The sequence below is a fragment of the Symphalangus syndactylus genome, chromosome 21 (assembly GCF_028878055.3).
Source record: "Symphalangus syndactylus isolate Jambi chromosome 21, NHGRI_mSymSyn1-v2.1_pri, whole genome shotgun sequence".
NCBI classification, from domain to species: Eukaryota; Metazoa; Chordata; class Mammalia; order Primates; family Hylobatidae; genus Symphalangus; species Symphalangus syndactylus.
In genome coordinates, this window is record NC_072443.2 from 81,926,207 (window position 1) to 81,939,621 (window position 13,415).

Here is a 13,415-nt window from a genome sequence, read left to right on the forward strand (position 1 = left end):
AATCTCTTATTGCACAAGATAAATAACGAAGAAGGAATATAAACTCGGCTGTGATATTTGTGTGCTATGTCTTACTCCAATGGTGCTATCTCTGGGATTCAGTGTTTCCCAAAGTGTGTTCGGTAGGGTTCTAGGCAGGGAGGTCAGCAAACTTTTTCATAAAAGGCCATATAGTATATACTTAGGCTTTTGGAGCCACATAATCTCTGTCACAACTCAACTCTGTCATTGTAGCGTGAAAGCAGTCATAGACAGTATGTAAACGAATGAGTGTAGCTGTGTTCCAGTGAAACTTTGTTAACGAAACAGGTCCATAGTTTGCCATTGCCTGGTCTAGGCCTTTTAGATGCACCTTTTTAAAAAAAAAACCTTTATGGCCAAGTATGTTTAGGAAACAATACCTACCCCACAGACCTAGAATTTTGTGTAACTCTGTTTAACCCAGATTTTCCTAAATGTATTTGACCACCGTGTGCTTTTTTTAAAATGGGACATATACCCTGCAGGATAAATTATGGGAAATCTTGTGGGTTGCAAGTTTGTCAATTTCCGCAAATGTTTGGCAAATTTTAGGTCTTATTTGAAAATGTTTGGCAGGCTTGGTGCCATCTCCATTCCCCAGATGGGAAGAGGGCTTGACTTGAGGCTCCAGAGGGTCAGTCTCAGACTCCCCTTTCTGAAAAAATAGAGACTCCTATATGGAGAGTTTGATGCTTATGGTTTGATGGTGTGAAAAGCTCCAGTAAAGCCTACTGTTGGATTTGCCTTGTTAGTTTCTTTCTTTTTTTTTTTTTTTTTTTTTTTTAAGGAAATCATTTTGTTCATGCTAGTCTTTTACGTCTTTGGGATGCAGCAAACAGTATGGAGCAAAGTAGAGGGATGTTACAAGCACATTTTGGGAACTCCAGAACAAATATTCATGAGGCCTTTCCTCAAATTGGAAGCCTTGACTTGCAGCCTATTTTTAAGCAGTTTTCTGAACTGAGACCCTCCTCTAATGTTACACTGTATAAGGCTCTCACTGATAAATTAATGCAAAATAGGCTTTTCTGCCCGCCTTCCACATCTGAGCCACAAGAGAAGTTTCCCTATTGCAAGGAGGTTATAACCAGTAGCTCTTCCTTTGCAAATACCAAGAAATTTAAATTTTAGTTTGTTATGCTCCAGTTTATAACAGTCTCTTAATATGGCCCTACTGACTTTTAACTCATGAGGGTGGAACTGGGTCCCTTGATGGTAAGCTATTAATGAGAGGCTCTATTTTTTTTTCAATGTTCAATACAATCAAGACAGTTGTGCTGGAGAATAGCTATTAAGAGGAAAAGGTTAAAATGAGTAATATTTACGTTTTAAAATAACAGTGGTCGTGAAACAACATTTACTTACTTGCATTTAAATACGGAGACTACTACTACCAACATACATGGAAGAGAACCACTGGTATCCTTCACTATTCCTTGAAGAACCCTAGATTTAGTGCCCCGTCTTCCATTTACTAGCCAGAAGTCAAGGGTTCAAACCTCTATGAACTTGTTTGCCCCCCTGCAAAACTGAAGTTTTAAAAATGTGCCTATCCAGTGTCTGAGAATTGTCATGAAACCTTGTGATAATGTCACTAAGTCATTTTATAATCTGTTAAATTTCTTAAAAGTCAAACATGGCCGGGTGCAGTGGCTCACGCCAGTAATCCCAGCACTTTGGGAGGCCGAGGCGGGCGGATCACGAGGTCAGGAGATCGAGAACATCCTGGCTAACACGGTGAAACCCCGTCTCTACTAAAAATACAAAAAATTAGCCAGGCGTGGTAGTGGGCGCCTGTAGTCCCAGCTACTCGGGAGGCTGAGGCAGGAGAATGGTGTGAACCCAGGAGGCAGAGCTTGCAGTGAGCCGAGATCGCTCCACTGCACTCCAGCCTGGACGACAGACCGAGATGCCGTCTCAAAAAAAAAAAAAAAAAGTTTAACACATGACTGCTACTTCTTTGGGGGCATTAAATATTCTTAATACCATCAGAAATAAAGATAGACTCAAAAATCATCTTCATACCTTGAAGTCTTAGTCTAGGGATGTTTTCTTGGGAATTTTTTTACCAATTAAAAAAAAATTTGAACTCTTGCATGGGCCATTTAAAGGTCTGCAAATTGCGAATAAAGGAATAATAGTTGCGAATAATAACCTGAGAATTATGCAGATATGTGTGTGTTTTTCAGTAGCTTTTCGCTATCTAAAATTGTGCTGTTAGTGAATATGATTGTGGTTTGTTCAATTCATGCTAAATAGTATATGCCTTTCAGAGTATGTGGAGATCTTTAAAAGTGCCAACTAAGGGCTGGGTGTGGTGGTTCACACTTGTAATCCCAACACTTTGGGGGGCCAAGGCGAGAGGATCACTTGAGGCCAGGAGTTCCAGACCAGTCTGGGCAACATAACCAGACTCCATCTCTACAAAATAAAAAAAGTAGCCAGGCATGGTGGCGCAGCATGTAGTCCAGGAGGCTGAGGTGGGAGGATTGCTTGAGCCCAGGAGTTCAAGGTTACAGTGAGCCATGATCCTGCCACTGTACTCCAGCCTGGGGTGACAGAGTGAGACCCTATTACAAAAAAAAAAAAAACACACACACACAAAAAAAAAAACAGTGCTAACTAAAATACAAGCTACCACACACATTGTATCAGCCGATTTTTAAACAGTGTGGATGCTAGGGGACAGCTTTGCAGAATGGAATAAAATGGAGTGTAAAAAAGAGCTTGGAGACATGTTATATGCTAAGAGGAGTGAGTCTCTCCATGTTTCCTATGATGTGAATAGAAATAAAATGTGAACTTCCATCTGACTACTTATTGGTGGGTTGATGAAGAAGCAGATTCATTTCTCTTCTTAGATTTTTTTTCCAAGTGAAGAATGATCTTTTTGCCATACTTCTCATCAAGCTCACACCAAAACAAGAAACTAACTTAGGTAAATAGATTTAGTTTGCTCAGTCTTTTCCATTTTTGCCGCAGAATCTTCCAATACACACATACACACACACAGCCTGTCTTTCAAACAATTGTTATCCTCAAGTAGTTCTGTTCTTTTCAAAATTTATAAGCACCTCATTGTAAGTAAAATGAGGAGTGCATTGTAATGTTTGCTTCAAAATAACTAGCATTCGAAATGCTGAAGAAAAATAGCAATCTGACAAGAAAATGCTACCAATGTATTGAGTTTGCTAAAAAGAGAATGAAAAATATCCTTTATTCTTCAGATTTTCTTATTTCAAAATATGGCCCTGTAAAAGAAAATAGAGATGTCATCATTTAGGCTTGATATAATTGAGGTTATTTAAGATGAACAACAAAAACAACAACAAAAATAATTGAAGTTATTTGATGGAAAGGGTAAAATGGCTGAGTCCTATGGCAGCCTTTCCCTAGAAAGACAGTCTTCCATCTCTTCAAAAAGAGAAAAGGGAGGCTACGTCTCTGTTTCCGTTAAGCCAGATACAGTCATGGTTAGAATCTCTATGAATTGGTGGAAAATGTCATCTCTTTGCTTCTAACCACAGCTAAAGATAGTCAGCTTCTCAAAGACAGTCCCAAGTTGTCAATAAAATCTGGAGCCCATGGCCCTCTCATGGGTTTCCATCAGGACATGTAGTGGGGTCACCCACTCACAGTTGAGCGGGTTGCTCACAATCCTTCTGGCAGCTGTGAATATGAGGTTTTTGTCCTAACAAGAAATGGACAACATTTCCATCAGCTCTTCAGTGTTAGCTCATTGGTAATAAGCCATGGTGGCCTTCAGTATGAAAGCAGACCTAGAAAGCAACTCATTCAAAGTCTTACCAAGTCTAGTACCTCCACCACCCTTGCCTTTTCCCTGACAGATGGTCACTTAGTCTTTACATAAACACCTCCAGGCATGGGGAATCTTTGGCTGCATGGTTGCCCACTTCAGGTTAGGACTGCTCTGAGGTAAGAGCCAGGACTTGACTCTGGAGGTGATGTTCAGAAACCAGACCAAATTGGGAACTAGCTAAAACAAGGATGGGGCAAAAGTGGCTTTCCATAAGACATGCCCAGCAATGTGCCCTGTCAGTTTACCATTGCCATGGAGTTACCACTCATTTCCATGTCAATGACCTGATGACTCAGATGTTACTACCCTTTGCCTAGAAATATCTTACATAAACCTCTCCTTAATCTACATGTAATTAAAAGCATGTATAAATATGACTGCAAAACTGCCCTGAGCTGCTACTCTAAGCACACTGCCTGTGGGAAAGCCCTGCCCTGCAGGAGCAGTCACAGCACTGTAACACCACCAGAGTTTTTACACTACCACTTCAATAAAGCAGTTTTCTTCCACTTTGAATTCTTTCCTGGGTGAAGCCAAGAACCCTCATGGGCTAAGCTCTACTTTGGGGCTCACTTGCCCTGCATCAGCTCTGAATGGTAGGACTAAACACTGCTTCTTAATGTATGCACACTGTAAAATCCGGGATTCTCATTTCTCAAAATGCACTTTCTCACTCTGCCTCAGATATGCATATAAAAAGTATTTTTAATGTCACTTTCCAAATAGTCATAGATATCAGTATCTTTTTTTTTTTTTTTTTTTGAGATGGAGTCTTGCTCTGTCACCCAGGCTGGAGTGCAGTGGTGCGATCTCGGCTCACTGCAAGCTCCACCTCCCGGGTTCAAGCAATTCTTCTGCCTCAGCCTCCCGAGTAGCTGGGACTACAGGTTCCCGCCACCATGCCCAGCTAATTTTTTGTGTTTTTAGTGGAGCAGGGTTTCACCGTGTTAGCCAGGATGGTCTCGATCTCCTGACCTCGTGATCCACCAGCCTTGGCCTCCCAAAGTGCTGGGATCACAGGCATAAGCCACTGCACCCGGCCATCAATATCTTTTTTGAAAATAAGTTTTATTGTGTATGTTTAAGATATAAAATATAATGCCATAAAATACATATGTAGTAAAATTGTTACTACAGTGGAACATATTAGTGTATCAACCATCAGACCAAAGACAGCTTAGCAATATGCAGGTGGCCTGGTGTCAAATAGACAAGTAATGTGCTTGGTGTCAGATCTCATGATTCTGCCAATAATTTGCTGGGTGACCTTGGGCCACCAAGTTTTCCGAGTTGAGATCCTCCCTCAGTTCACCTCCCTGAGGCTCAGTATCCTACTTTTTCAAACAAGGACATTGAATAACCAAAGCTTTTCCAATGCTAACATTCCTGAAAATATCACTATCCATATTCAGACACATATACACATTTGATCATCGCTGCCTCCCTAACACCTACAACAGGGCCTGGAACATAACAGGTGCTCAATAAATGTTTGTTGATTAATTGCCATATTTGTAAAAGAACCCACACAGGCTGAAAATTATAAGGATGTAATGGGAAAACTATGGGGGTGTTTCCCCCGATGAGGGTTTCAATCTAGTTGGGTCTGAGCAACACACACACAAGAAAAATGACTTTATGAAATGTCAAAATTATCATGAAAAAAGAAAAATGACTTTATTTACCAATGTAAAAATTTACAAATAACATAAGGAAAAGTTATGAGGACATAAGAATAGAGGGGAATCAATTTCCACTAAGGGGTCATGAAAAACATAGCTTGAGAGCAAGATTTCAAAAGGGGTAGGGATGCTGGGAAAGATGATGTACAAAGGTAGAAATATGAGGGAGGGAGAGCATGCAAACGCTGAATTTTCGCCAACATGGATTGTAACAAAGGCAAGCCATAAAGTTGGAGAGATGTTTGGGAGGTTCTAAAGTCCCATGAAGTTTGGAATTTTTTTTCTGTAGGTGATACATTCTCAATGGGGGCTTTACAGCCCATAAGTTGGTGAAAATTGACTCAGGTGGGAGGGTGGTGCTTAAAAACATCTTACTCTTTTCATATATAAAGCACAGATCTACATATAATACATAAACAGATATTCTATATATCTGTGCTATTAAATTTTCATGGAGAAGGAAGTTGTGGGGCAGGGTGATAATGAGTAAAAGACTGTAAAATACTGCTCTAGATTCTAGGACGATATTAGAGAGTGCCCCTGCCCCAAAGCAGGGATTAGACCTAAGAACAAACACTGACAGAGGCTTCAGTGCTCAAAGTACTAAGAAAAGACAAGATGTGCTACATATATGCATGCAACAACTGATTCATAAAAGTAGAAGGCATTTTGTATCTTAAATCCAACCCGTCCATAAATCTGAAGCCAAGATCTTTGAGAAAGGCACAACTATATCCCTTCTGCATGGAGTCAGTGTCTTGATTCGAATCAATTCTAGAAGCAGGAATGACTTCACCTCCACTCATTTCCATCCATAGAAATGATGAGACGTGCACACATCTGTGACATTCATCCATGTAAGAGTGAGTAGATGAGAATGTTTCTAAACCATCCACGGATGGGCACTTTGGCCTAAATGGAAGCTATTCTTTTTCAAGAGTCCCCAAAATGAATGAAATAGTGTAAATTTTAATGCATATAAGTTGTTAGGATTGCAATTCATACTTCTTGTACTATCCAGAGATATCCAATTATGATTCTCTCAGAGATGCCTGACTAACTTGTTTTAAGGTAGCTTCTAAAAGGGCCCTCTTTAAAGTAATAATTCATTATAGTCATCAGCAGTTCCAGGAGCCTGATTAGAACTAAGTGCTACTTGAAAATTCCCCCTTTTCACATGTATATTAGTAAAATATTATGCTTAGAATTACTTCCTTGATTCTTTATGTTATTAGTATCCAAATGAAATATTAGTAACACTAGTAATACACTACATTATTTTTCTAAAAGCAGAAATACCAAGCATGTTTCATCCTTTTGAAAGTCGAGCATTATAAAATTTGAAAGTAGAGCATTAGAAAAAGAGAAGGAAATGTCTCTATGAGTGCAGGGCAGTAGTCTAGCTGAAATGTCATATTTTGCAAATACAATATGTTTTGATTAATAGAAGTATTTTTTATTTTTGTGTGCAAAATGAAGCTCGCGTCTAATTTGTGTACCTGCCACCCGCTAATATGTTTAAATTAAATTGCTTTTGCATACATTTGTATGTTATTCACTCCTAGCTACTTTTAATTTGCTCAGAATTGACATTTTAACTTTCCAGGCTGCCGTCTCTAAGATCTTCTAATTCCTTGATCATTATTCAGTGTGTGTACCATTTAATGATCACATTTGCTTATATAGGCTTACACATGTCTCAGTGGAAATCGCCAACGGTTTTGTTACATGGCAGTGTTTAAGACTGAGAGTCACCAGGGACTGAATTCAAAGGCAAATTCCCCATTTAAACAGAGACACATAAAAGGAAAAGTTCCATTTTCCCTTCTATTTAATAGTCATATAGGTAATCTTTTCTTGACCATTCCGATAAGAGCACCCTTTAGTTCCAAGTAGAGATGTATAATTGACTTTCCCAAAATGTGAGGTGTAAAGGACAAATCTATGAGACACCTGTTTCCCCTACAGAAGAGAATGCCAGGTAAACAATTTTGCATTCTAGGTTTCTCAGTCTATGAGCCGGGGCTATATTGCCATTGTGAAACAATAATCTGTTTCTAGAGGGAGACAGGCATCCAGGTGATCAAGGTCCGGAATTTCTGACTTAGCAGAAGGCATGTACCCACTTCCACCCCCCACCCCCCAACTTCTCCCTTCCCTAACTACCCCACTCCCCCACTCCCCCACTTCCCCACTCCCCCACTCCCCCACTCCCCCACTCCCCCACTCCCCCACTCCCCCACTCCCCTACTCCCCCACCTCCCCACCCAAGCAAGCCCAGAGGCAGCTCCAGCTCTTGCAGGAGTCCTGTTAGTCAAACACAGCTTGCCCAGGGCAGAGCTGCTTTGGCAAAACTTGCTCTTCTCCTGCAAGATCCAAAAAGAGAACCTCAAGTCCTTTGCCAAAGTGCTGTCAACTTCACTTAAACAGGAAGGCTCCTCTCAGATGCAGGGTTAGGCTGGGCTCTACCGTGCCAGTGACTTTGGCTGGATGGAACACCCTTAAAATGCCACTACTGAGACACACGGTGCCAGCTTGAGGAGCCGTGTACGACACAGTCCTTCCAAAGAAATACAGTTGATTCAAGTTGGGGGTTTGGTTTTGTTTTAATTTCTCCCTCTACTTATAAAACCATCCATCTCTCTTCCATCACATCAGTTGATCCATCTTTGTCCAAAAACAAAAGGCTGGTACGAGGTAATATTTTTAACTTTTTAGTCACTTATTTTAACTTTTTACAGAAAAATACAGAGCTTGATTAATTTTCACAAATTGAACACACACCCATGTAAAGCCATCACACAGATCAAAAAGTAGAACCTCCCCAGAAGTCCCTTTCATGCTTTCTCCCAGTCTCTGTCCCACTTCCAAGAGTAACTATTATGATATGAAGCCACATTTTAAATCCACTTTGGGTCAAAGAGTCTAATACAAGAGCTGAATTGGGGATTGTTTTCATTTCCTTGGTTTCTGTTTCTGTGTGTAAACATTTCTGCATTTTTACGGAACTTAGTTTGAGAGAGAAAGTTACTATTTTCTTTAAATGTTCTATAAAATTATTCAAATCTGATCCTTCTTGATACAATTTCATAATTTCACCATCAACTGACACCTCATTGCCCATATATCTGTCTTTAGAAGTAGCAGTTGGAAAGAGTTTGGTTTCTGTAAATCACCATTATGTGTGCCTCCAAGTGGGTGAACTTCCTACTCTATGTGATATCTAACGTCTGATTGAGAAATATGCCTCCATCAACAATAATTTGTTTTAAAAATAAGAAAATTGAAGTGCTCCACCATTTCTATCAATCCCAGTGACTTCACAGCAACCCCAACCCCAGCCACACCAAGAATTCCAGGAACTTCAAGTCCTTAGCATGAGAAAAGTTCTAGACTCTTATGGCAATGGATATGGAAACCAAAGGCCCCTCCCAAAGCATGTGATCATTGTGTATGGGTGCTCCGCGAGTGTCCGCACTTTTAAGTCACTGTGTGGTTAATTTTTTCCATTAACTTTTGTCATTTCTCTGGATACAGAGCCACACCACAGCTTCCCATCTGTAAGCTGCTTTCTGAAGTGTGTCGCTTGAGTTTTTGCTATTGTCTTGCTGTGGACTTGGTCAATTTATTTACAATTGTCATGTGCTTCTGCCACATCTGCATTGTCACTGTGATGGTATTTTTTCTTTCTGTCTGTTTCTTCCACAGGAGTTTAACCAGTAACCTACCCAATGTGAACCTACCCAATGTGAACCTTCCCAAAGTACCAAATCTACCAGTTAACATCCCTCTAGGCATCCCACAAATGCCTACTTTTTCGGCACCGTCATGGATGGCTGCTATATATGATGCGGAGTGTGTATTCAGTTCACATTAGATCTCATTTAAATTTAAGTGATCTTGGCATGGATATGTATTGTTTATTTCTATACATCCTATATAACAGAGATGGAGATGGATAATTAGACATATTTTGCTGATCATACAGAGACAATATTGTTTATTTCTGGCATGCATCATGTTTGTAAGATGTTTGCTATATATACAGCACTAACAATTTGTCTTACGCCCACTGAATGCTGGAGGACTATGTTTCACTTCCTGAATTCTTTTGCAAAAGGATTCTACCCTTTTTGGCAGGTGACGTGACTTTAGGAGCTAGACATCCAAAAATAGTGGAGGAAACCTCTTTGGTGGGCTGGCCAGTCATCCCTGGCCTGATCCAAATCTAAGAAGGAAGCACACCTACCTAGAATCTGGGGTGTTTTTTTTAAATAAAAATAAAAAATTCCTAGAGAATGTTTAAACCATAAAGCATATTTCTGGTGTCAGCAAATGGCAGGATATAGTAACAGTATGTTCAGGGCTAAATGAAAATTTCTGAATGGATCAAGCCTTAGTCATATAAATGTTATGTAAAAAATATATTATGTACTTTCCAAGGTCACAATACAATATGGTGCTTTGAGAACTAGGTAATGAGAAGTTCAATAATTCTCGAAACACAAGATTCAAACAATAAATAATTAAATTTTTGGTAGCCATATAATCTGAATATAGGGCTATGCTTTATACTCATCCACATGAATGTCAGAGTTGCATGGGCCACTTCTTGAAAGCCAGCAGTTTGGGGGAGTGAGGGTTGAGAGGCCATTTCTTCTAGCTTCAGAAATGAATCTTCTCTCCTTTTTTAGTTAGCAAGAAGATCGAGCACCCCTAAATTCTACCTCAGGGAAATTAGAACCACGTGCATGATTTAATAAGTGAAATAAGGGTTAGCGATTCTGTACCCTTCTTTGATCCTTTTCTTAGACCACAGCTAATTACAGACCAGATAAGCTTTTTCTTGAAAGAATAAATTGGCACATTTTCAAAGAGAAGTGTTATTATCAAAGGAATAAAAAATGGTCTGAAACTGGCAGTGATGTTTTGAAATCTTAGAATCACATTCATCAAGACAGCCCTCAGCATTTTTATTTTTGCAATAATCCAGGTGGAGGATAGACCATTAAAGTGACTGCACTAGCTGGCTCCTCCAAAGCTGCCTAATATTTCTACAACCTACAATTGCTCACAAGTTCACAATGAAATCATATGGTCAATGTGTCTGATTCTCTTTTAAAGGCAAATTACAACCTCCAAAAATTTATATCTAAGAAAAACTTCTAAAAAAGAACACAAATCATATTCATGCTAAGATGACTATATGAAAAAATTAGATTAGGTAGTATCTGTGAAAAATTTTAAAATATCAGAAAGCTTCTCTTATCTTCCTCTGTGCATGCTCTGTGACACTGTTTTTGAAAAGATATGAATCAAGACATTGTAATAAAGCAGATAATGGTCTCCGTTCAATTAATTAAGGCATGAGTGGGAACACATTTTGGTAACTGCTCAGCAATCAAAATAATCTTGGTGCTATTGCCTTAACATTAACAGTTTATCTTAAAAATAAAAAGAAAATATTCTTTTCCTCATGTCAAAACTTAATAATAAGCTCTTCAAAGAAAAAAAAAAACCCTACAAGAATTTTTTGAAAGTCTGAAACCAGATGGGTGTCAAAATGTTGTTGTAATAAATACCAATTATTGCATTCATATGTACTTAATGATTTAAAACATACAACCATGCAGTTCCAAAACGGGGCTTAGACTAGACAAAGTTGGGGTTTCTTTTTCCCAAACATAGGTTGGGGTAGGGGGAAGGCTGAACTTTCACGGAGAAACAATGCATTCCCCCACTTTTGAACAATGCTCACAGCAGTATCTGAAAAGAAGGCGTGGATTCTCAATCACCCACCAGGAAATGCCTGATTCTATATCTTTTCATAACTCCAGTTTTTTCCTTTGCCACCTTTCATTTTAAGGGCGTGTTTATATGTTACCTGCTCTTTCGTGTCAGATACATCTATGTACTGACCTCAGACTGGTCTGTCCTTGAAAACATTACCCTGTTGGTCCAGGTCGTAGGCTCCCTCTCAGCATGTTTGGACGTGTGCCCCCTCCCCGCCCTGCAGTAGCTGTGTATGCATTTATGCACTAGCTATATTTCTCTCTGAAGCATTAATTCAATGCAGCTGGCATCTGTCACAATAGAAACACCCACTCTCATCTGTTTCTATAGACGATGTCAGAACAAGTGGTAATGCATGGTGCGTTGGACATTTTATAAATTACTGTGTTAGCATTAGTGGTATGCGAGGAAGTGGGTGGGGGGAGGACACCCCTCAGAGCTCCAAATGGGATTGTTACAAAAGAGACAGCCAACCAGAGAAGGGCAGTAAGGTGAGAGATGGAGCATTTCTCATACACAGGCTTTTTGTAGATGCCCCAGGTAAAAGTTTCTTAGATGTCATCGTACAGAAAGGCATCAAGACCAATTTCCCCAACTGCACACAGGACTGGGTAAGGTGGTGCAACGGTAAAAGAGCTCAGGTTTTGAGCCCTAAAGCATTGACAATATCTCTTGTCCACTAACTTCCCCTGTCCCGACTCACCTCATCCTGGTGAGGACCCTGCCTATGCAATGGGCTGGACTATGAAAATTGGAACAGTAACCCAACTGAACTAGCATTTTGGAATCAAGGTATCCAGGTGTACCCCTCTTGATCTGAGTCACCCTAATTTCCTTCCAGCTCTTCAAGAGAGAATGCAGGTCCTCGCTCACCACTTTGTTAGCACTGTCCTTTGAAAACGAAAAGTCTTGTGCAATCTCCAAGAGGCCTCCACTCTGGAGGGGAGCTGGGGAAATGCATGAAACCCTGAAGTTTAATAACTGCATGTTGCCATGTAGTTATTATCCATTGAGACTATTTCTCCCCCTGGTTCGTGGCCTTCATCTGAATCATCACATGTGTTAATGTGGTTATTACAAGAAGGCTGATTTTTACCATACACCATTCTCCTGGTTGTGATGGGGCAACACCTTCCCCAGACTTCTCACTGGTCTGGGGTAATTGGCTGAGCAAAGCACACTAAGTCATGTATGGTAAAACTCAAAATCTGCCGGTGGAGACTCGCCCCCGCCTCCACCGCCAACACACGTTGTTTTGTATGTTGAAGCTGCTGTTTGCCTTCTAGCCCCCAGTTGTCTCTGTGTTAGTTTTTGTAGAGCCTGAGGCCGGTGGGTGACTCTCATTTTCTAATTTTTCTCCTGCCAGTAATGGGTCAGGCACCTCAGAAGATCTGTTTTGGAAACTTGACGCCCTTCAGACCTTCATTCGGGACTTGCACTGGCCTGAAGAAGAGTTTGGAAAGCACCTGGAACAACGGCTGAAGTTGATGGCAAGTGACATGATCGAATCTTGTGTCAAAAGGTAAGTATAGGTGGCTGGACAGGTTCTGCACACCTTCCCACCATACACAGACTCAGGGAAGGGTAGATGGTTGCTCTTTCAATTGGCTGTAGCTTGAAACTAATTGGAGAAGGTGATTGCTTGTCAAAGTCAGCTGGAGTAGTGGCTGTCAACGTCTAACTTCCATTCACCTGCCCTCCATCTGTCCCAAACCCAAAATAATGTGGCTGCCGATTTTTTCATGGTTGTTGGCTTCAAGAGGAAAAGATCCCTGTCCGTTCTTGTTTATATCCCTGATATCTAGCAGTGTCTGGCACAAAATACTAAGTATTTGTTAAATGTATGAATGTGAGCCTGAGTGGACAATTAGAAGGGAAAAAAAGAATATGCAATTCTGAAGCCGGCGTATGCAGTATAGGTAGCAGAAATCTAATAGTTTTCTAACATTGTGGATAGGGTCTCAGCATCATCATTCATTCCATATATAAAAGATGAGCATATATGTGGGCCAACTTGTAGTTGTCTTGTCAAAAATCTAGCTGGATTTCAATAGCAGGGCATGAGACATTGAACGTTACATTTTGCCTGCATACAGATT

The 13,415-nt window shown here is 40.3% G+C and overlaps 1 protein-coding gene across 21 annotated transcripts in view; it reads left to right on the forward strand.

Moving 5' to 3' along the window:
* The window catches only part of CADPS (calcium dependent secretion activator), a 477,516-nt gene that overhangs the window by 382,285 nt on the left and 81,816 nt on the right, over positions 1-13,415 (forward strand). For 11 of the 21 annotated variants that reach the window (XM_063630798.1, XM_055260407.2, XM_055260416.2 and 8 more), the window contains one exon: positions 12,683-12,838. In XM_063630798.1, coding sequence (XP_063486868.1) covers positions 12,683-12,838 — 156 coding nt within the window. Of the gene's footprint in view, positions 1-9,231; positions 9,379-12,682; positions 12,839-13,415 lie in introns of all 21 variants that reach the window. The other 10 variants (XM_055260396.2, XM_055260397.2, XM_063630797.1 and 7 more) reach the window with 2 other exon arrangements.